Source organism: Lottia gigantea (assembly GCF_000327385.1).
Source record: "Lottia gigantea unplaced genomic scaffold LOTGIsca_79, whole genome shotgun sequence".
In the NCBI taxonomy this organism is placed as follows: Eukaryota; Metazoa; Mollusca; class Gastropoda; family Lottiidae; genus Lottia; species Lottia gigantea.
The window spans coordinates 97,912-122,067 of record NW_008710630.1 but is presented as its reverse complement, the minus strand read 5'-3'; the positions used below and the strand labels follow the sequence as shown (position 1 = coordinate 122,067).

General features: G+C 33.2%; 1 protein-coding gene across 1 annotated transcript; it reads left to right on the top strand.

The window, feature by feature from the left end:
* Positions 1-2,476: 2,476 nt before the first annotated feature.
* LOTGIDRAFT_132259 (hypothetical protein) lies at positions 2,477-16,188 on the top strand (the record flags this gene model as incomplete). The annotated part of the gene is made up of 25 exons (XM_009066664.1): positions 2,477-2,624; positions 3,347-3,462; positions 4,312-4,477; positions 4,648-4,826; positions 5,240-5,354; positions 5,769-5,963; positions 6,320-6,415; positions 6,538-6,713; positions 7,076-7,208; positions 7,559-7,667; positions 7,895-8,010; positions 8,256-8,353; positions 8,796-8,889; positions 9,417-9,496; positions 9,720-9,854; positions 10,315-10,449; positions 11,533-11,696; positions 12,072-12,207; positions 12,419-12,592; positions 12,922-13,092; positions 13,320-13,448; positions 13,737-13,865; positions 14,308-14,459; positions 15,021-15,156; positions 16,006-16,188. Coding segments are annotated over 25 exons (3,465 nt in total), but the record flags the coding sequence as incomplete, so codon positions are not given.
* Between the last annotated feature and the right edge of the window lie 7,968 nt (positions 16,189-24,156).

Here is a 24,156-nt window from a genome sequence, read left to right as displayed (position 1 = left end):
GGGGGGGGGGGGGGGGGTTGGGGTAGATGAGGAACTGGTCCAAGACTTTATGCCACTACGCCTAAGCCAACTAATTCCTAACGATATAGCCCATATATCTTTGAGAAATAGCTAATGTGTGAGGGTTTCTGGTTGAATTTGGAATGGGTTGAAATTCCCATTATGAAATGACATCAGGTTAATCAAACCTCCTTAGATATGGACAACCCCACAGAAGTAGTCAGACTCGATTAAACAAAGTTTTGAATATTAGTGTAGGCCTACTTCGTCTGAAGGCTCTCTATAACGTCAACCATTGAATTATAACTCGTTCTATTAAAAAAATCAAGCCTCTTTATGTTGGCCTACGTATTAAGGTGCGGAAAAATAATCTACTTAATCATTCGCATTCCGTACAAACCACATACATGTATTTGATACATTTCATACTTAATTCAAGAAAAACCGGCAATTCTTTTAATGAAGGAGTAACCTACATTAACCCCCAATGAACCAAAGTAAGTACATTTTTCACACATGTCCATAATTTTGGCAATTGCAGCTATTGCAGTCAATGGCGAAAGTGAATTGATTTTGGATAAGCAGACTTCATTTGGCGACTTTCTGCAAGAACGCAGCATCAATTCCCTAAAGAAAAATGCCATCTGTGTTGCAAGGGTTAACATAACCTTTTCAACAAAGGAAAAGTCACGTGATCGGAAGTCGACTCAAGAAAAAAGATGGCCGATCATTAAAGATGAAAAATCAAGTAATTAGGTTGGTTGGACGTTTAATATATCTAAATGATCCATTTCAGCACCGAAATTGAGCATATTTTCAAATTGATAAGTTTTATATTTTACGGAGGGTCTCGTCTGCTTGCTCAATATGCGTTCAGTTGGGAAGGGATCGCTAATCGAGTCCCCAGCCTACTCGAACTCCTTCCAAATGAATTACTCAGATCTCAGACTCCGCTGGTTTTGTCTTCTGTCTTCGAGTCTGTGTTGAATTATTTGAAAAATTTGTATCTTATGTTGTTACGTACATTGTAAGTTTCGTTTAGATGTAAGGGTTTTCAAGACGAATTATCAATACCAAGAGAAGAAAGCTCTTTGACTTTACTTTGGCAGAATTACTACTGTCTAGGATCATCATACTGAAACTAAGGAAATTGATACTTAGTATAAGGTTATATAAGAGAAACTCTCTTATAGAAGCACTGGCCTAGGTCACAAGTAGGGACTGTGGATTTCAGCATTGGAATACATCAATTTGATAGAAAATTACCTACTTCTGGAGAGATAAGTTAGTTGAAGAGCAAGAGTGTCAAACGTGAACCAATTATCCTTGTTTAGAGAAACTAAGTCTGGGCTATCTCAATAATATTTTAGTTTTAACCATTGTTGGGATAGATCTATTATCAGGTTTCTTATTTGATTTCAATGTAAGGATATTATATATATGTTCTTTTTTGAAAATGACCTCTCGTCATATGTTACTTAAAAGGAATATCCAAAAATACAAGAAACATAGATAAATTGTCAAAGGCTTACTGCTATAATGAAAGTATATCTTCCCTTTCAATTTATTCAGTAAGCTTTTTTGGATGATGTCAAGTTATATAAGTCCTGTCTGGTATACCTGGTAATGTTAAATATTGATACAATGCAAGCGGTTGTGGCATGTTATATTGCAATGTTTTGATTCACTGATAATTCATGCTTTACAAAAGTTTTAGGCTGGAATTCCTTTTAATTCTTCATATTGGTGTCCAAGGTAGACCGTAGTAGCAGTGGTGTTCAATCCATCAAAATGGATTAGCTTAATCTATATAATTTCAAATCTTTTTTTTTGTCTTGCAGGTGAAAATATGGTAGTTTTATGTTATAGTCTGAGAGTGAAGTGACAATGTGTTGTCAGTTGATTTTGAAGATTTTGGTCTTTTTGGGTAAGAAGTCACACCATCTAATTTTAGTCCTGAATTCTTTTTATTTTGATATTAGAATACTACTTAATGAGTTGGGACAGAATTTATGTCATTAGCCTAATAAGGTACTGAAGAGTAGGACATTAGCCCAATAAAATACTGAACAGTAGGACATTGGTCCCATAAGAAACAGGACAGCAGGACTTTAGCCCAACAAGGTACTGAACAGTGGGACAAAAGACCAATAAGGTACTGAACAGCAGGACTTTAGCCCAACAAGGTACTGAACAGTGGGACAAAAGACCTATAATATACTGGTCCAATAATATACTGGTCCATTAAAGATAAGACTACTGTAATGAATTAACTCTATTTATTTTCTAACTTTCAGCGTTGAGCCTGCCTTCAATTAGTGTCAGTATTAAAAAGGTGACAGTGTTCAATGATATCTCTTTACCGTGTCCAACGATACGAGGCGACGAAAAGGTCACAGGAACTCTTTGGCACAAGAATGGATTGTTTTTCGTGTCGCTACGTTTGGATCAGGTGAAATATAAAGACGATGCTTTGGAAAGTAAGATCGATATCAACGTGGAAAACCGAAGTTTGACAATATATAACCTCTCAATACAAGATACAGCCAATTATACCTGTAAAGTTTACATTGAGAATATTCAAACATTTGAACGGAATATAACTCATCAACTTATTGTACAAGGTAGGTTTAAAATTTAATTTCCCAGCTTGATTTAATATCAGACACAACATCTTGTTTAGGTTCTGTTTTAATTTTTCAAATTTAAGGCATAATAAAGGCTTTTAAGACCAGAAGCACAGGTGGAGGTTGAATTCCCCCGGCATGTGTAGAAAATCATTTCAGTTTGCTTGATGTGATATCAAACAATATCAAATTTAAGGAATAATACAGACTTTGAAGGTCAGAAGCACAGGTCGAGGGGGAAATGGAGAATGGAACATGTTTAGAAAATCATATCTGGTCGTTCTAGACAAGTTTGCATTCTGAACTTAATTTGACGTCAAGAAAATACAAATTTAAGGCATATAAAAGATCTTTGACGTCTTAAAAGCTCTTTTAGCTTTTAGGATCAAAAGCTTATTCATGCCAAGGTGTTGTACAATTCTGCATCATACAGTGAAAAGCTATTCTTTAATCTATAGCCATCAAAGCAATTCAAATGAGTCTTATTATTCAGGTCTATTTCCCCTTTCACTTTAATTCAAATTCTGTAGCTTGGATTATTCAGACTAAAAAAAACTTGAATTGAATAAAAATTTTAAAATTTATTTGTTGACTTTGAATTGCAAATGAAATCCATTTGAAAATTTTTAGTTTCTGTATTAAAGGGAACTACTTGAATTGAATCAAGTTTCTTTACTTGTTGACTTTGAATTGCATATAGAATTTGTATTTGATTGTAGATGTACCAAGTGCTCCCAGCAAGCCGATTATAGATGAAGTAGCAGCAACAGAAGCCAGAGCTCGGTGGAATGGTAGCGAACTCAGTAACAATAGTCCATTGACTGTTTATATTTTAGTTATTAAGTAAGCTTAATAAACTAACTTTATCCATACCCAGAATAGATCAGTGGAGATCTTTGTGTACACTGGGATAAAGTTCAAAATATAAACCTTCAAATAAGTCCAAATTCTGACTTTTTGATTTGCATATATGAACCAGTCATGTCTGACTAGAGCTCTAGACCCTTGATTTGCATGTGTTTGTGCATTATGTCTGAATAAAGTTCTAGACTGTAAGTTGATTCCAATGGTTGTTGTTACCAGTCATGTCTGACTAGAGCTCTACACTGTTGTTTTGACTGTATTTACTAGTCTTCTTTACTGTTTTTTGACTATATTTGCCAGTCATGTCTGACTATAATATATCCAGAATTGCACCCTGTGAAACCTTGCCCATTTTCATTAGTCCAATAAGATACAGAAGAGTAGGATATAAAACTATATTTCATTTCATTAGTTCAATAAGAAACAGAACAGTAGGATATAAAACTCCATTTCATTTCATTAGTTCAATAAGATACAGAACAGTAGGATATAAAACTATTTCATGTCATTAGTCCAATAAGATACAGAACAGTAGGATATAAAACTCCATTTCATTTCATTAGTTCAATAAGATACAGAACAGTAGGATATAAAACTCCATTTCATTTCGTTAGTCCAATAAGATACAGAACAGTAGGATATAAAACTACATTTCATTTCATTAGTTCAATAAGATACATAGTAATAGGATATAAAACTCCATTTCATTTCATTAGTTCAATAAGATACAGAACAGTAGGATATAAAACTCCATTTCATTCATTCATTCATTTTACTTCTAGATAAGTGATTGGTTGTTTATTTTTTCAGTAAATGTCAGACGACAAGAGGAGAAAGAGAAGTGACAGTTGGCAGTGATAGCCGTGAATTAATAATCACTGATCTTGAACCATATACCTGCTATCGTATTAAAATAACAGCTAAAAATATCATTGGACGCAGTTACTTTTCACCCCCTAGTGATGACTTTTACACTAAATCTACTGGTAAGAGCAAATTTTAAACTGTTTGTGAACTCTTTTATTGCAAATTGACATCTTTTTTGGGTCTTTTTTTCAAAGCATCATAACAAATTTTTCAGAGAAAGTAATTTTTGATTTTTGCTGTGGTCTAATGATATCTATTCTTTCATTATTTATTTATTTATTTTTTATAGCTCCCCAAGCAGCACCCAAAAATTTCAAAGCCTTCAGCCCCAACAGTTCTGAGATCTGGTTAGAGTGGGACTCACCCTCTTCGGCTGGCATTAACGGGCAACTGAAAGGTTTTATTATACTCTACAAAACTCAAGGTTTCATGGAGGAGAGCCTTAGACTTGATAGTCCAGGGGAAACTGTAGGTTGAATTTTATTTACTCCATTGTCTACTCAAGGCAGACATGGAAAAAGTGTCTATAGGCCCCAAGTGCTACAGGCTGTGCACGTTAAAGATCCCTCGACAGCTGGAAATCGAAAAGAGCAGACTAATGCCGCTATCCTGGCAAAATGTCCGTCATTGCATCCTGCGTGGCATTGAAAATATAGTTTATACCTTGTTTCGCTTTAGCAAGTGATTGTCTCAGAAATAGATACCATGTTTTACTGTAGCATGTCAACTTTCACTGAGTAGTTTGGTCACCTTTCTTAGCAGGTCATTGAGACTTTGTTTAATTGTCCCTTTGAATTTAGCAAATGAAGCTACGAGGGTTAAAGCCATGTTAAAAAAATCTACTCTGTTTAACTGTTTCTTTTATTGTTCAATATCTATAGCAAATGAAGCTACAAGGGTTAAAGGCGTACACTATGTATACTGTATCAATTCAAGTATATAATGAAATAGACGCAGGACCTACAGAAACACTGGTAGCCCGAACAGCTGAAGGAAGTGAGTTTTAAGGTTTTTTAGGCATTGCCATTAAAGGGATAGTTGCCCCAAATTTTTTGACCAATTGGGAATTTTTTAGCTAAGCCAATCAGTAACAGTGTTCAAAGCTCACCATCGAAATTTGAGCCTTCAAATCCATGTGTGTGGATTTTACATAATGGCATATTGTTTACAGAGGATGTCGAGTCCTCTGATTGGCTGTATCTGGAAGCATACTATCCAATCAAATTGCTTCATTTAAGGACTTCCATGATACAAGAGACATTGCAGTCAAGGTATTAGACAAAGTTTGTAATAGCTTGACATTTTTTCGAATTAGATCAATCTCCTTCACTAGGGGTTAATGGACGCTTTAAAGAATATATTATTAGCTACACATCTTACCGTACTGTTGACTCTTTACTCTCATTTTAGTTCCATCTGCTCCAAGAATTACTCATCTTACTGGAAGGATGTCTGACTCGTTCCATGTTCATTGGGAACCACCACAGGAAACTAACGGCGTCGTCATAAAATACGAACTACAGTGGCGCCACAATTCTACGTTGCGAACTCGTATAATACAGGGACATCTAGCTAATCCTATGATAGCTTACGTTACTAACTTAAGTAAGTTGTCTTCCAACTGTATCAAATCCAATTTATTTAGATTATTTTGTTTCTAATTTTTCTGATATTTTTAGTCTTCATTATAATCTAACAAGTTTTTTACCATAGTCCTGTTCTAATGATATTATACTTAACCAACGAATTCTGGGCAAACAACCGCAAGAGACTGTCATAATGTTCTACTCCATTATTCGTCAATATTTTCAAGTAATTGATCTTTGCAGGACAGGCATTGATTTGTTAGAATAATGTTATTAGATTCTGATGTCACAGCCAGTGATTCCGAGAGTCTGTCTAGTGTCGCCTTCCATCTCCTATCGACAATATCCAGCCTTGATATAAAACTTTATTTTCAGAACCTTACACGGAATATAAATTACGTGTAGCAGCGTTTACTGGAGGTGGAAAAGGACCTTTTAGTGAAGAACATCCAGCCTTGACTGATCTTAGAGGTAAGCTATATTTAAAATAATAGCATAATTTTGAGACCTCTTTGGGCATTCAATTTTTAAAAAAAGGTCAAAGATCTTGGAAAGTGTAGAACAGTAGGATATAAAACTCCATTGCATTTCAGGTCCTAGTGAGCCTATATTTAAAAACCTAACCGTCATAGCACCAGACCTCCTGTATATATCATGGAATAAACCAAATCTGTATTATAAAAATATTGATAACTATCTATTGAGATGGACAGAAATTGATGCCAAAGGCAAGGCTCAGGATAAATTACTGAATGGTTCAGTCCAAGAGGTAAGAACAACTGTTCATTTTTTCTAAGAGCTTTCGGGGATGATATTTTGATATATGTATGTTTATGTATTGTAGTTTTCAATGTGTTTTTTTATGTGTATTTTGGACACTGATAGCATTCACCATTCCAATTTCAATCAGATGTTTGTGGTTGTTGTAAGCTCAAAATAACTAAGGGCTTTTGCGATAGTGACATCAATTTTAGTGGAATTGCAGGAACCATAGACGTCGGACTAAAAATTGGAATTATGCAAATTGATGCTATCAGTATCCCTGATATACATAAAGAGTAAAGAAAACCTCTTTCAGTTTTTATAATTGATAAATTATGATGGTATTTTTATCTGTTTTTTTTTTTGCAGTTTAAACTAAGATTGCCCCCAAATAAGATGTATAAAATAAAGATGGCTGGAATATCAAAGGCCATCTTCTCCAACAGCCATTTTGTGGGAAAGTTCACAGAATATAAAGAATTTGTTATGGGAGGTAAGGATGGTAATTAAATAATATATATTACTGTATTGTTATCAGCAGAGTGGAATTGGGGATGGGTTGTAGATTAGTTGGTTGGAGTGTTGAAATCATTATATGACATCATTTGCTTGATTAACCAAGCTTTTAACCATATGACTATTAGATGAGTGAAATTAAGGATGGGCAGTAGCGCAGTTGATGTAGAGTGTTGAAATCTTTGCATGGAAAAATTTCTTATCTAGGAAGCCAGAGAATACATCCAATACGACTTTGAAAGTTAAAGTAGAATAAATTTTAATTTTTTATGGCCCAAGGGTAGGCCCCTCCCTAAATTTTTGCCCTAATTGAACCCCAATAACTATTTATTACAGACCCGAATGCAGAGTTTGTAAATACTGGAGATAGTTCTGGTATCATTGCTGGTGTGGTCACAGCTATCATTGTTATATTAGTCTTAGTTCTTATTATTGTTAGCTATAGGTAAGTTAAATGAGCTTTTAGGCGAGGTTTTTCAATATTTCTTTTGTCTGGGTGTTGTGTAAAGTTATTTTTTTTTGCATAATTGAAAATTAGTAATCGAGCTGTCAATTTTGAAAAAAATTTCCCTCATTGCATACTGATTGATGATGTCTAACTTCATTGTTTGTGTCCATTAGACCAATCAGGAGCAAGACCAAAAACTACTATCATTTCATTTATAATTGTAGATCATTCCAATGTAGAAAATGTTATCAAGCAGCCTATTATTATCTAGCTGTACCTAGTAATTCCAGTTCAGCACCTACAACAGTTATAACCGTAGCAGAACCTTCAGGTTGGTACAGTATGTTTTGTGAACTTATGCTTTGATCAGTCTTTTTTAAAGGGATACTACCTCTTAGGATGAACATAAAATTCAAATTTTTAAACTTGGCCAATAAGAGTATTTTCATCAGTGGGACTTACCTGGTGTCATAACTATACAACAGAAACCCTGTATAATTTGATAAATTCATAAAACATTGTGATATTGTCCCTTTGAAGTAGTAATTAGTGGACCTACTAATTAAGTATTTGTGTTAATTACAGATGAAAAGGAATACCCTGATATAGCAGTAGATAATTTTATATCTCATGTAGAAAGTCTACATGCTGACAGTGATTTCGGCTTCGCTCAAGAATTCGATGTAAGTCAGCATATTTTCTAAGGACCTTTTTCTCCCAAAACTTAGCTTAATTTTAATCAGGATTTGAGTTGATTTTAATTTTAGCTTCCCCGAACTCATCTTCGAAATATAAAGCTATTTCGAACCGAGTCTTATACTTAGACTGCAATTGCCATCTTTCATGTATAACGAAATTTTGCAGGGATTTGATTGGATTGTATGCAAACGAATATAGCCAATGCCATCACAGAATAAGAAGCTGTTCGTAATAACTTGACATTGTGAAGATGGTTTTTAACTATGAAAATAGTTTGCAATTGATATGGAAATTGTTGACCTTATTGAAAATGATCTGCTATCTTTTATATTATTTTTTCCCCAATCTAATAAGGAATCTTCAATGTAAGATTGACTAGATTCGTTGCTCCTGTTCAGTGTTTGATATAATGGTAATATATTTCAGGATGTCAATCGGAATACTAAAACAGATTTTAAATCTGACAGTTCGGCTCAACCTGAAAATAAGGGCAAGAATCGCTACATTAACATAGCAGCTTGTAGGTTTATTAATATTTTTATATGTCTTCATTTCTTTTCCTCATCACACACTGCAACTAGTTGCTTATATTCATTAGTTCATTTCATAATACATTGTAGTGTAAATGAGAAATACTGATAGATACAAATTTGAGATTTTGCAGCATAAATAAAGATCCCTCAATAGTTGGAAATCGAAAAGGGAAGGCTAATGCTTCTGTATTTACAGAATTTCTCTATTGCACACTGCTTTATGTTGCTAGTTTTCTTAAACCCAATCGGGACATTATTGTAGGATGTAAAACTCCATTCATTTCATTTCATTCGTACCAAAGGACAAGCAAAGAAATGCTTATATTGGCATAATAATTTATAAAAGAATTGCACATGATTAGTATATCAGGAGGGCTATTTCAACTTTCACCTCGGCCTGTGCTTTCGTAATTTTAATTATATATTGATGTTACAACCACTCTTACCAAAAGTGACTCAGTCAGCATATTTTACAGGGCCATTTTTATAACATTATGTATATTTCCTTTTTCAGTTGACCATTCTAGAGTAGTATTAAAAACAGAGCTTGGCAGAATACGTCAGTCTGACTATATCAACGCTAATTATATAGATGTAAGTTCATATTTACTGGCATTATTTCAAAATCAAAATAAAGACAAATTTTAGACAATTTTCACCCAAAATGATCATTTTTAACATAAATATAAAGAAATTATCAGAAATATAAGTTATACCTTAGACATTTTTAGAATATAATTGAAGTAACACTTTTTTGTTCAGACAATTTTTACCATTGGAGTAATCATTTGTTTGATCAGGTTTTGATAATTTTCAGGGCTACAAGAAACCACGAGCCTATATCGCCACCCAGGGGCCTCTACCCCAATCTTTTGGTGACTTTTGGAGAATGATTTGGGAGCAGAATACATCAGTCATAGTTATGATAACTAATTTGATGGAGAGGGGCAGGGTATGGATACTTTTCCTTCACTTTTGCTTCTTTAAAATTTAAAAGACGGAACTCAATTTTCTGGTATACTACTCATTTGTTTTATTGTAAAAGGCGTTTTTACGATGTTAACATCTTAGGTTCACAAGGATCCTTTCTATCAGCTGGTCCTTGACCAAATCTCTTGACATTGATTTTACAAGGATAACGACTAAGGTTCACAACGATCTTTCTATCAGCTGGTCCTTGGTCAAACCGCTTGACATTGATTTTACAAGGATAACAACTTAGGTTCACAAGGATCCTTTCTACCAGCTGGTCCTTTGCCAAATCTCTTGGCATTGATCTTTGATGGATTATCCGTACCCATTTACAGCTGGGAATGGTATTATTTTGTGTTTGTAGAGAAAAACCCTATTTGCAAAACATGACAACAAAAATGCGTCAGAATGTTTTTCTTAATCAAAGTCTTTCTTTACAGAGAAAATGTGATCAGTATTGGCCTAGTGATGGTTTAGAACTATACGGAAACATGTCCGTCAAGATATTAAACACTGTACCTAGAGCTCATTATACCATTCGAATCTTCTCTCTACGTAATATGAAGGTAAAAAAGGTATGCATGCTTCAGTAGTGGCACTTTTGTTTTTTTATTTTGTTTTCATTTTGTTTTTTATTTTAATCAACCAACGTCGGGCCTTATAGTTGATAACCTTACTATTCCAGTCATCTGATTGGTCAATCACTATAGCTGATTTAAAATATTGTTTATTATCCAATCAAATGACTGTATTTCTTAACTTAAGATGTTTTTAGATTTCCAGTCATCTGATTGGTCAATCACTAAAATCAATTTTGAATTTTAATTTTGTTTTATTATCCAATCAGATGACTGTACTTCTTACCTAAGATGATTTTATAGTTCCAGTCGATCTGATTGGTCGATTTGTAAAATCAACTCCATTCATTTCATTTAAAGGAATGCCTAACAGTAATTTAGTTTGTGTATTTTTTGCATTTTCTCTATTTTTGAGTATTAGTCTTTGATTAATTTGAAATCATTTTTTGTTGTTGTGAATATTGAATTGTAGCTAATCAGTGTTAGATTTTAGTGTTTTGCTTTTAACGTTTAATTTTTGCCTGATTTGTTCCACTAACACCAGTTTGAAATAGATGTTTTAGTAACGACTTGTTTTTTTGATTGTTAATTTTGATAACTAGCTATCTAATGGCAGATATTGCTTGAAATATTTTTATACATAGATTAAAACAAACTGATAATTTTCTTGTGTATCTCCTCGAAAAAATCTTTGATTAAACTCAGCTCTAGATATCGTGGGTGACCGCTTGAAACCTCTGATAAGTTAAATGACACGAAATTACTATTCGAGAAAAACTCAATAAACTTTTTGTACGCATATTTTGTTAAAATCTTTTTTAATATTTTTTTTTACCGCTATACATGGTTTTTATTCTTTGAAAATATAAACCTTGTATAACAATTTGAGTTCTCCGGCCTATTGAACCAATAACTCGTATAAAAGTACAGTATACAAGGTTTTTTGTTTTGATCTGCAGAAAAAGGAACATTGAACCTTGTACATTATAATATTTTACGAGGTTTTAAATCTGACTGTGAAGGGCCAGGGTTCAAAGGGTAAAGGTCAACCCCTATGATAACACTTTCATTTCATTTCAGAAACATTCGGTGAAGGGAGTTGGTGAAAGACTGGTGTACCAGTATCATTATACGGAATGGCCAGATCACGGTGTTCCAGACTACACCCTCCCCCCGTTAACCTTTATTCAGAAATCAGCTGAGGCGAATCGTGAGGGTGGGGGACCAATAGTCGTTCATTGTAGGTTAGTATAGACTCGGTAATTTCTTAGCAATCTTTAGTTTTGATTGACTAATACTTATGATGCCTTAGCAACAATTAACATCTGATCTATTTACAATGCTTTGAGGCCCAGAAATTCTTTTCTTTGAGATGATGCAATGAATCAATGCCCAGTTTGGTACTGACTGTGTATGTGTAAGGTCCCTTGACAGTTAGAAATGAAATAAGAGTAGATGCCGATGCCACTTTCCGGGCGAAATTTCCATAATGTATGTGGACCATGTTAATATTGGCCATTAGTCAAAAACTCCTATTTCATTTTACTGGTCCAAAATGTAACTAGACCTCATAATTCTTGTTAAAAGTATATAAAACTCCCTGTCCTGTCTGTTTTCAGTGCTGGTATAGGTAGAACTGGTACTTATATTCTAATAGACAGTATGATAGCTCAAATTAAAGATAAAGGTATCATCAATATACCCAGTTTTCTTCTACATATACGAAAACAACGAAATTTCCTCGTTCAAACTGAGGTAAGTCATCTTTACTTACCATGAGTTATTGCCCTTGTTATTTTTTTGTCTGTTAAACAAAATGTACTTGTTCCATTTTTATTTTATAATTTTTTTGTTTTTTTTATTTTTTTATTTTTTTTTTATTTTATTCATTTATTGTATTTATTGTATTTATTTATTGTATTTATTGTATTTATTTATTTATTTATTTATTCTCTCTGTATTTTAGGATCAGTATATGTTTATTCATGATGTGATAGTAGAGTATTTATTAGGTGGAGGAGAGTTAACAGAAATACAAGAGAATAACCTGAATAATTATATCAGTAAGCTAGATCAAGAACAAGAACTATGTAACGGCACCACAACTATCTGTGAATCTCAACTTCTTAAACAATATAAGGTGCGTATCATTCCTTCGTGTTTTCAAATAGCAATAGCAAACATGAGAAGTAATTCTAAGATTTTGTCTTTGGAACGAGTTGCTCTGTTGTAGCTTACCTTGAATGGGTTTTGCCCACTGGACAAGTAAATCTGTTGTTACCTTACCAAGTATTTTCTGCTGCTTTTTCTCGAGAATGAAGACTGCAGCCTAAACAATTCATTTTCAGGCAAAGGTAGGAAATATGTCCGACAACACCTTAATTTTTTTTTTTTTTGTTCTTTGATGAAAAACATGGCAATTTTTGTAGGCAGAATGTCTCAGAATTTTTTTGTTGTTGTCATTTTCAGTTGGCTACATCACATATTGCATCAGATGAGGACAAATCTCAAAGTTTAAAGCCTTATAACCTTGATAAAAACAGGAATTTAAACTTACTACCGGTGAATTTAAAACGTGTCACGCTGCCAGCAAGACCAGGAATCGAAGGTTCTGATTATATTAATGCTACTTATCTTCAGGTGAGTTTGGGATATTTTTTCATGTAGACTCTCCAAATTTTGTGTGTGAACTCTCTGTAGTGACTCAGTGAGTTTGACGTTTGCTCACAAACCTGAAGGTTCAGAGTTCCATCTGTCACAGGTCGAGATTAAACCTTCAGATTTTTCAATGCTATCTTTCCCTGATATACATAATAGTTTTAGAAATCCTCTTTACAATCTATTTAATAAAATGTGTTAATTTTCAGGGTTATTATAAATCAAATGAGTTTATTATTAGTCAACACCCTATGGAGGATACTGTGGAAGATTTTTGGAGAATGGTGTGGGATAGATCTAGTCCTGTTATTGTAGTTTTATCTCAAATAGATGAAGAGGTGGGTAGTTGTTTATCATGCCATGGGGTGGGGAAAGGGCAAGGGTACAGGTCTGGTTGGGTATAGAGGAGGAGGGTGGGGTTGTTGAAGACCAACCTTCTGAATGATATTTTTCACTGATCATAAGGGTTTTTCGTTGAGAAAATGCCAAATGTCAAAGCATGCCTATTAGCACTGCAGTCCTTTTTTGAGCATTGTTTGAGATGCAGAAAAGTAGGCCTGATAACTCTCTAGATTGACATTTTTTTGATTCAAAATGTGATACCATTTATTTTGTCAATTGTGTAGGATCTGAAGACATTTTGGCCAGAGAAAGACAACTCTCTGGAGGTGACCAACGTGTTTAAATTGGCTTTACGTGTAGAGGATCAGGAAACTCAAGAAAATATCAAAGACTTTATATTAGAGTCTACTCAGGTAGGAGCCATTCTGGACAAAATTCTGGGTGTATATAGAGTGAGGAAGTTCATAGAAACACTGGCTGAGGTTTACTCGATTTGAAACTCTTTTTTGCCATACCTCGTTATATTCATATTATAAGTTTTGTCTTGTGTTAAAGAGCTCCGATTTTAAAATGGCCTTTTGTTTATATCGCCTTGAAAACTCATTTTGAATGCCTTTTGTGTTAGTATTTCCTTGGGCACTAGCCCGTCTTCATTAGCCCACATGGTGCAGAAAAGTAGGAGGTAAAACTCCATTCATTTCATTCCCTTGGGCACTAATTGTAGATTGATATTACCAGACTGTTAACAATTATTAAAATTTTCCAAGTAATTCAGTTTGCTGGTACCCTTAGAGGCTTCAAATAATTCAGTTTTGAAACTAGTTTTGTAGTAATACTATTTTGTTTATATTTCAGTATGACTATACATTTATGACGAAGTTGATAACAACTCAAGGGGCGATATGGCCAGATTCGTGTCAACCATTACATTGTGTATTTGATTTAATACAACTAGCTCAGAAATATCAACAATTTAATGATATCGGACCGGTGATAGTTATTGATAGGTAGGTCTGATCGACCAGCTGGTACTTGTCCAAATCTCTTGGTAATGATTTTACATGAATAACAACTTGGGTTTTAGAGGATCCTTTCTACCAGCTGGTCCTTGACCAAACCTCTTGGTAATGATTTTACAAGGATAACAACTTGGGTTCTAGAGGATCCTTTCTACCAGCTGGTTCTTGTCCAAATCTCTTGGTAATGATTTTACAAGAATAACAACTTGGGTTTTAGAGGATCCTTTCTACCAGCTGGTCCTTTACCAAACCTCTTGGTAATGATTTTACAAGAATAACAACTTGGGTTCTAGAGGATCCTTTCTACCAGCTGGTCTTTGTCCAAATCTCTTGGTAATGATTTTACAAGAATAACAACTTATGTTAATGAGGATTCTGTCTACCAGCTGGTTCTTGACCAAACCTCTTGGCATTGATCTTTCTCTGATTATCTGTATCCCTTTACAGAGAGCTGGATAGTCTTGAATAATGAGGACAGATAACTTATTCAGTACCCACTAACAGCTAGTTTGATTGGAATAATTCACTATATATGTTTAATTGTTACAGGGATGGTGGTGTATCAGCTAGTAAATTCTGTGCTCTCTGGACTCTGTTTAACCAGCTAGCCAACGATCATGTGATAGATGTGTATCAGTTAGCCAAGTTATATCATTTAAAACGCCCGGGTGTTATCGGTGAACAGGTATTGTCTAGTTTTTTCATTTCTTCTTTGCCTATCTGAAGTCTTTGTTGAGCTGTTGCTCTGATCTCGCAGCTTTTGGCTTTCGTTTGTGGAACTTTATGAAGATGTCTCCATTTTACCCGCTGCATGCCAGGTAAAAGGGTAAAATTAATCTGTCCAACGACGATCTTAACCCAGCTCAAGTTCCCTGTTGGTGGGTGAACAATCCAACCCTTGTTCTTAAAGAGTTTCCTACCAGTAGAGTAAAACTAACCTTTCTCACGATGGTCTAAACCCAGCTCACGTTCCCTGTTGGTGGGTGAACAATCCAACCCTTGTTCTTAAAGAGTTTTCTACCAGTAGGGTAAAACTAACCTTTCTCACGATGGTCTAAACCCAGCTCACGTTCCCTGTTGGTGGGTGAACAATCCAACCCTTGTTCTTAAAGAGTTTTCTACCAGTAGGGTAAAACTAACCTTTCTCACGATGGTCTAAACCCAGCTCACGTTCCCTGTTGGTGGGTGAACAATCCAACCCTTGTTCTTAAAGAGTTTTCTACCAGTAGGGTAAAACTAACCTTTCTCACGATGGTCTAAACCCAGCTCACGTTCCCTGTTGGTGGGTGAACAATCCAACCCTTGTTCTTAAAGAGTTTTCTACCAGTAGGGTAAAACTAACCTTTCTCACAACGGTCTAAACCCAGTTCACATTCCCTGTTGTTAGGCGAATTTTGAATTTTTCCATCTTTCATCAAATTCTCTACGTTTTTTTCTATCATATGAGTTGCGTGCGATATTTGAGTTGCCAGATTATCGGCAACCAGCTCAACGCGTCTCCATAGTAATAAAAAATTATTTGTGTCTATTTCAGGATGATTATCTATTTCTATATAAAGCTATAGAGAGTTTATCTTTACATTATTTAGAAGAGAAGGAATCTGTGTCGTCCTCACCGAGGCACCATAACTCTCATTATGGTTCCATGAGAAAAAACGGTACACTACCACATAATAACACCAATAGTACTCTCAACAAGAGCGAAACTGTAATCTAATTTTTTATAATTTCATTTCTAAAGGGGGAAACAGCCATTTTTTGGAAGATTTTCTTTTTCAAACAAGGTTTGATAAGAAAAAACATCCCTAATTTGACAAATGAGATCTTCCAATCATACATTTAAGTAGAATAATGATTCAAAGAATGCATGTGTGGAAGAGTTCAATAGAAAGTCGGGGGGTGTTGAATAGATGATTAGCCTATATTAAGCCTTGCTGGTCAGTGTCATGAGATAAGTTAATTATGATACAAGTTCCTACTTCATGAAAGCTCGACTAAAGCTCAAGCTCATTCCCAAGCTATGGCATCAGAGGAGGGTTTGAACCCACAGCACCTAATCACCAGACAGATAACAATCTAACTCCCTACCGACTGAGCTACTTCAATAAAGGGACATACCCTCTTAGGAAATGAAATTTTGCAATATAGCTGGACCAAAATATTGTTAATATGATGTTTTTAATATTTGATTGTATATAGATATGAAACTTACATTTTTTTTCACTTTATCAGACATTTTGATATGTTATGTTAATTTTTTAAGCTCCGGTCTAATTTTAGACTTCAGTTTTAAATCATAGATGCTGTGCATTTTATGATTCTCGGGTTAGTTGCACGGAATTCCAAGCTTACCGTAGAAATATATTATAAGGACTCTGATTGGCTGATTTTTATATAATGGTTATGTTAACCAATCAAAAGATCTGTGTTAAAAGATAATATTGAGAGATCTGATTGGTTGATTTTTATATAATGGCTCATGTTAACATAACCAATCAAAAGAGAACTAAAAAATAATGTTAAGAACTCTGATTGATTGATTTTATTGCAGAAGCAATGTTGACCAATCAGATTTCTAGCTTGTCAGAAAAAGCATTTTGATTGGTTGATTTTATTGCAGAAGCAATGTTGACCAATCAGATTTCTAGCTTGTTAGAAAAAGGATTTTGATAGTTTGATGAAGGGTATCCAGATTTTTTTTTGTCTGTGATGTCAGATTATCCTTGAAGCAGATGTTAACTTGTCATCTACCAACAAAACCTACCTTGGAAGGAATATTGATCGACTTGGTGATCAAGGTTAACAAATGAAAGACACAGACTACCTTTGTTAAAGCATAATAGCATTTCGTATTGTAAAATTGCTTGTAAATGGTGCTGTAAACTGTAATATTGTGATATCTGCATAGAGTACTCTCTCTTTAATACTGCTTTAACTTACAGAAGATAGGGATGTAAAACTCTATTTCATTTTCCAAAATTCAATACTGAGATCTGTTTCTGTTTAACAGGTGCTGTCTATATTTTTGGAAATACAGTCATCTGATTGGTTAATAAAGCTGATTTTAAAATGTTTAACCAATCAAATGACTGGAATACTAAACTAAGTTAAGATGTCATAAATTGATTAAAATTCAGAATCAAAATTTTGACGTAAAATCTATCATTTGTTTGAAGAAATTGAAGAAAATTTTGTGAAAATTGTAAATTTTATGTATGTTCTAGTTTTTTTTGACAAATCACAAATGATGAACCATTTTCTGAAATGGCGACTAACTTACTGTGTTTTCAACAAGATTTTACATGTTTCTTTTTGTCAACTTTTGTAAATTGAATAATCGTTACTTTGTTTCGGAATTTCTGCAAAGACGCCTTTATTCTCGCTCACTAAATTTGTATTTTGAGAAATATCAATGTTCCTATATAGGAATGAACTATGACCTCAACTATGTCAGGATATATTAAATCCTCTTTTGGGGTGTAATTTTTTGTGTCTTATGTCTTAAGATGTTGACATCAAATTTAGGACGTATTTTGGGATTACTAACTTTGATGTTTGAAGTAGACGATATAAACATAATTTCACTCTGTCTCTGGTAAAAGTAGGATGTAAAACTCCATTTACCTTCATTTTCGGTAAATTCCAGTTAATCTTTTGTGTTCAGTGAAATAATGATATCGAAATTTAAAACTTATAGATATTCTAGAATTATCAAATTTGATTTTGAATAAAAGTTGGTTTTTTTGTAAGTTTTATGTGGACTTTTAGGATCTTTTTCTGTTTTTTCACTCGCTAAAATTTTGGTCTTGTATAATATCGATCGAAATCTATGTTCAACTTTAAAATGACGTATTTTCTCTAGTGCTTACAAACTACCTGGTTAGTATTTTGTGTCTTAGTGTTGCTTTGTAATAAAGTCATCTTCACGATGTCAACCTATTACGAACTTCATACTTATACCTTGACTACAATAGCAACTTTTCTTGTATCACGGAATGCAGTGATTTGATTGATTGTATGCCAGAGAATACAGCCGATCAGATCCCTCGGCAGAAAGACTTTAAACAGCTGCAATAGCGAATATTTTTGTATCGGGAAGCGCAGTGATTTTATTTGATTGGATTGTACCCCAGCGAATACAGCCAATCAGAGCTCTCGACAGAAAACATTATACAAGTTTTACAAACTTTCTGTCAAGGCCTCTGATTGGCTGTAATTCATAAAGTACCATCCAATCAAGTTGCTTCATTTACAAACTTACATGATACAAGAAAGATGGATAATGCAGTCAAGGTATAAGTATGAAGCACGTAACAGCTGGACATTGTGAAGATGTAAGAAAGGGTGCTCGATTGGTTTTGTACTTTATTTATATTTTCATATTGTTGGTAGCTCCTTGTGGGTTTTTCTTAGATACTGTTATTTTTGTACAAAGCGTCTTTTTGAAATATTTGTAGTAGAATTTCTATTTATTGCATTGAAACCAGATTTTTTAAAGAATTGCTGAATGTTTTTGGTGCTCAACGTATTTTTAAGCTTTACCAATATTTTACAATTTGTAGTTGTTTCTTTAACTTTTTGTATTTTCTTTCACAAAGGTCTTGATGTTCCAAATATAATTAGACTTGATTGTCACATATATTTAACTTAGAAATCCATATTTATCAGTAGCTGTATATACATTAAACTATGTGTAATAAGTGGGTCAATAATCATTATGCACATGCAGGCTGTATACAGGAATAGTCCACTATTTTTAAGGGTGAACAAATAGTAATTGTCTCACTTATTACCATCTATTCTGTTTTTTTGGCACATCTTGGTCAAATTAAAAAATAAAAAGGAAAGGTCCACTTTATTTTGAGGTAGAATAAATAGTAATTGAAACTTTAGACTAAACTTGTACATTACTACTTACACTACCTAAGAATAAAATGGACTGGTCACGTTTTGAATCAGATTCGCATGTGCACAATTTTTGCTTGACGACATTACATTTACAAAAAGCCTTAATGTGGTGTAAATATTATTGACAAACTTAGCTTTTGTATATACCACTTTCTTTAAGAGACAAATATTGATGCTTCATACATGGAAATAACACACACGAAAGTAGTTCACGGCCATTTTGAATCTCTTCCTTAATGAGTCACATTTGTATGCTTTTAAATGTTAGATGGCTGAAATGAAATACTATCGCCTTTTTTAAAATTTGATTTATTAAGTCGAGGTGTGATTCAAAATGGTTGTAAACTACATTCAGTTGTGTTATTTCCATGTATGAATAATACGTAGTTTCGTATGGGTCAAATACATGTAAAAATTGCCCATTATAGTGATTTGATACATATCAAAATTATGGAAAAAAAAATAACAATTTGAAACTGGCTTTTAGTCTAAGTTTTAAGTTATATTTTGTCAATGGTTTTGAATTTTCACATTTTTGAAAATTAGAATTTGCTTTTATATTTTTCTTGAATAATTTTGATATAAAAATTCAACCTTTTTGCTGAAAGAAATTTAATTTGAGAAAAAGAGTCAAATTTGAAAATGTTTTGCTCAAAAATTATTTGATTAAGCTTGAATTTTGAATTACAATTTTGCTCTGGTTGGCAACATTTTTTTATTAAAAAAGTCAAATCTAAGATTTTTAAATAGTGTTTGCTCAAAAATAGCTACTACAAATATTGAAATATAAAATTATTTATGAAAAAATCTTTTGGCAAAAAGCACTAGCATAAGTTGTATAGCTTAAATTAATGGAAATCAAAGATGAACAAGCTATTTGGATATACTATTTCTAAATTATTATTTTAACGTTTCAGACAGTTATCAAGAGAACACAGCCTTTCAGAGCATTTGGAACATTGAGTTAAAGGGAATGTAAAGAGATTTTCTAAACTTTTTATATGTGTCAGGGACATTGTTAGCATCAATTTGCACCATTCACATTTTCAGTCAGATGTCTGTGGTTCTTGCAATTCTAAAGAAAATTATGTGTTTTATGACATCACAATGGCAAAATTGTATCCCCATTCACACAAAATATTTTAAATTCCTTAAATGAATGGAGAACTAGTATATCTATATATCTTGTGATTTGTTATCTATGCCTATTTCTAGATGTCTTTGAAACATAAAAAAGTAGATTTGCTTCAAAAAGTAGATATTGTTTTCTTCAACTGCATTTATTTTTAAGAAAATTGTAATAAGCTTGCCAAATAATTGTAAATATTCGTATTTGTGTAGTAATGCCTTAAATAGCAACTTTCCAACTTCATTCAAGTTCATAGTGTACAAATATTCAAGAATCCTGGTGTGTTTTATATTGTTGACACATTTAAGGGTTATTCTAGAGGTGTGTTGCAATAAATTTTGATGTTTATATATTTTATGTTTCTGAACTCTGAAAATCTTATGCTCTGAATTATGTGCTCTGAAATCTGAAATCTAAATTATGTGTTCTGAATCATGTGCTCTGTAATCTGATTAGCGCTCTGAATATCCTGTGTCCGGATCATGTTCTGGAGATCATGTTCCTGAATCGTGCTCTGAAATCATGTGCTCTGAAATCTGAGATCTAAATCATGTGCTCTGAAATCAGCGCTCTGAAAATCTGTGCTCTGAATCATGTTCTCAAGATCATGTGCTCTGAAATCAGCGCTCTGAAAATCTGTGCTCTGAATCATGTTCTCAAGATCATGTGCTCTGAAATCTGCGATCTAAATCGTGCTCTGAAATCTGAGATCTAAATCACGCGCTCTGAAAATCATGTGATTCACTCAACAATACAAGAAACACAAAGGATTCTTGAATATGTTTTCAATGATGTAAATATTCACTGTTTTTAGTCAGTTCTTGAGGACATTTGATAATTTTTGTTTTTTAAAATCTGGTTGTGTTTTCATGATTTAGTTTTTCTTTTTTTAATAAGATCTTCCAATTTGAAAATTCTACACCCTTAAAAAATTCATCATTGTCTGTTTGTAACGTTATCAGTCATTATACGGTGGCCCCTCGCACAACAATCTAAATTCTGTATTAAGAATCCAAAAGTATAGAGCGAGCCATCTTCACAACACAAACATTGTACTTACACCTTGACTGAAATAGCCACTCTTCTTGTATCATTGAAGTTTGTAGATGCAGTGATTTGATTGGATTGTTTGCCGGTGAATACAGCCAATTGTTGACCTTGACAGAAAGATTGTAAACAAAATGGCTTTGTGTTCACAAACATTAGTCGAAGTACCATCCAATCAAATTGCTCCATTTATAAACTTATATGATACAAGTATAGTGGCTATTGCAGTCAAGGTATAAGATGAAATTCGTAAAAGCTTGACATTGTGAAGATGGAATCATGCAAAAAAGTAGGTGAGATCAGTTGAATCAATAGCAAGATAAATTGTCGTGCTCTGGCCACCAAACATTTTCGATTAAACTCAGGGAATTATACCCCTCTTGACCAAAAAGTATTTCGGGAGAAAATCATATCAAATTTCTGATGTAGTCAGCCACTTTGAATTGGTGAAATTTTTCAAATTTGTAGACATAATTCTGTTCTGGTAAAAACGTGTTATAAGAATTCATACAGGGTTCTAAAGATTCGTTTATCATTTTTTATTTTATTCATTCATTTTATTGGGGCATCTGTGAAAATTCAGTTTTTACGAATGATATTTTTTGCTGAAATTTAAATTTTTTTTTAAAATGTATCTTTGTTACTTGAAGAGGTCTCTTGTCTCTCTGTCATTGGGTTGCCATGTGGACTCTCTGATAGAGATGCCAAGCATTCAAAGTAATTTCTACCACTGTAACTTGCAACTAGTTATGTGGACTCTCTGAAAGGTATACTAAGTTGGTAAACCCAATCAAAAATATTATTAGCTATGTGAACTCTCTTAAAGAAAGACCTTGTTACTAAACCTCAATACCAAAAACATCATTATTAGCTATGTGAACTCTCTTAAAGAAAGACCTTGTTAGTAAACCTCAATACCAAAAATATCATTATTAGCTATGTGAACTCTCTTAAAGAAAGACCTTGTTACTAAACCTCAATACCAAAAACATCATTATTAGCTATGTGAACGTTTTAAAGAAAGACCTTGTTAGTAAACCTCAATACCAAAAACATCATTATTAGCTATGCGAACTCTCTTAAAGAAAGACCTTGTTAGTAAACCTCAGTACCAAAAACATCATTATTAGTTATGTGAACATTTTAAAGAAAGACCTTGTTACTAAACCTCAATACCAAAAACATCATTATTAGCTATGTGAACTCTCTCAAAGGATGTTCATCAAAAAACTCCATTTTGACAGATGCCTTAATTTTAGATAAGCATAATTTTGTATAATAATTTGTGTGTATATGGTTGGATATGTTTATAGAAGTACTACAATGTATTATTTTTTCATTTTAAAGGTACACCGTCTCTTAGGATGACAAAAAAGTTTAAATTTTTAAACTTGGTTAAAATGCGTCTTTGTTCATCATTTGGACCTACCTGGTGTCATATCTATACAACAGAATTGTGTTATATATAGATTTTATGTTTTTTTCATGACACCTAGTAAGTCCAAGTGATGAATATATACTCGTATTAACCAAGTTTGAGATTTTACATTCTAAGAGGTCGTACCCTTTTAACTAGTCTGTATGTACATATTCAACATTATTGTAACATTATTGTATATTTTCTTTTGTATTTACATTTACATTAAGCATTACTTACAACCAAACATACAAAAATATCATATTGTGTAATATGAATTTGATGTATTAGGTATTATTTTGGCGGAATTTGTTGTTAAAATTGCTCAATTTATCTGAAAATTATTCACATTTTCTCAAAATTTGGCAACATTGGTTGCTACAGTTTTATTTTATAACTTGGTGGCCCTTTTTAAAAATCATTTTACAAATTATAAATCGTTGGCCATTTCTGAAACTATGAGTTGGAGGTCATCTTGAAATTATTTAACAAGTTGTAAATTGGAGGCCATTTTGAAAATTATACAACAAATTGTAAATTGGTGGCCATTTTGAAACTATTTAGTTCGGTGGCCATTTTGAAACTATATCCAAATTTGTGGCCATTTTAAAAATTATATGATATGTAAGTGGCCATTTTGAAAATTGTATTATGTACGGCTACAGTTTTTGTGTTCAAAAAAATTTATGTTAAAGCTCACTGTATGGATAACTCTAATCAGGATGTCAATATTAATTTTTTAATTAGAATTAATATTAATTTAGCTTTTGTACCTAACTTATTAATGATTTTTCATCATTATTCATCATTAATCATCATCATCATCATCATCATCATCAATCTGATTGAATTAGATAACAGTTTCGGTTTTCCCCCCTTATATTTTTCATCTCCAATTAAGATAAAAATAGAAAGAAAAAAGGAAATGAAATTGTAATTAAAATAATTTTGATAGCATCATCACAATCACCATCACCATCACAATCAATATCATCATCATCATCAGCATCATCAGCATCATCACAAGTTCAGCAAAGATATTAGTGCTCATCTCGATTTGTCGATTTGTCAACACTAAATTGATTTTAAATTTAGTTTTATTATTCAATCAGATTACTGTATTTCCTAAAATCTAGATTCTATCTTAAATAGGCTACAAGAAGTACACGAATATATTCAAGCTG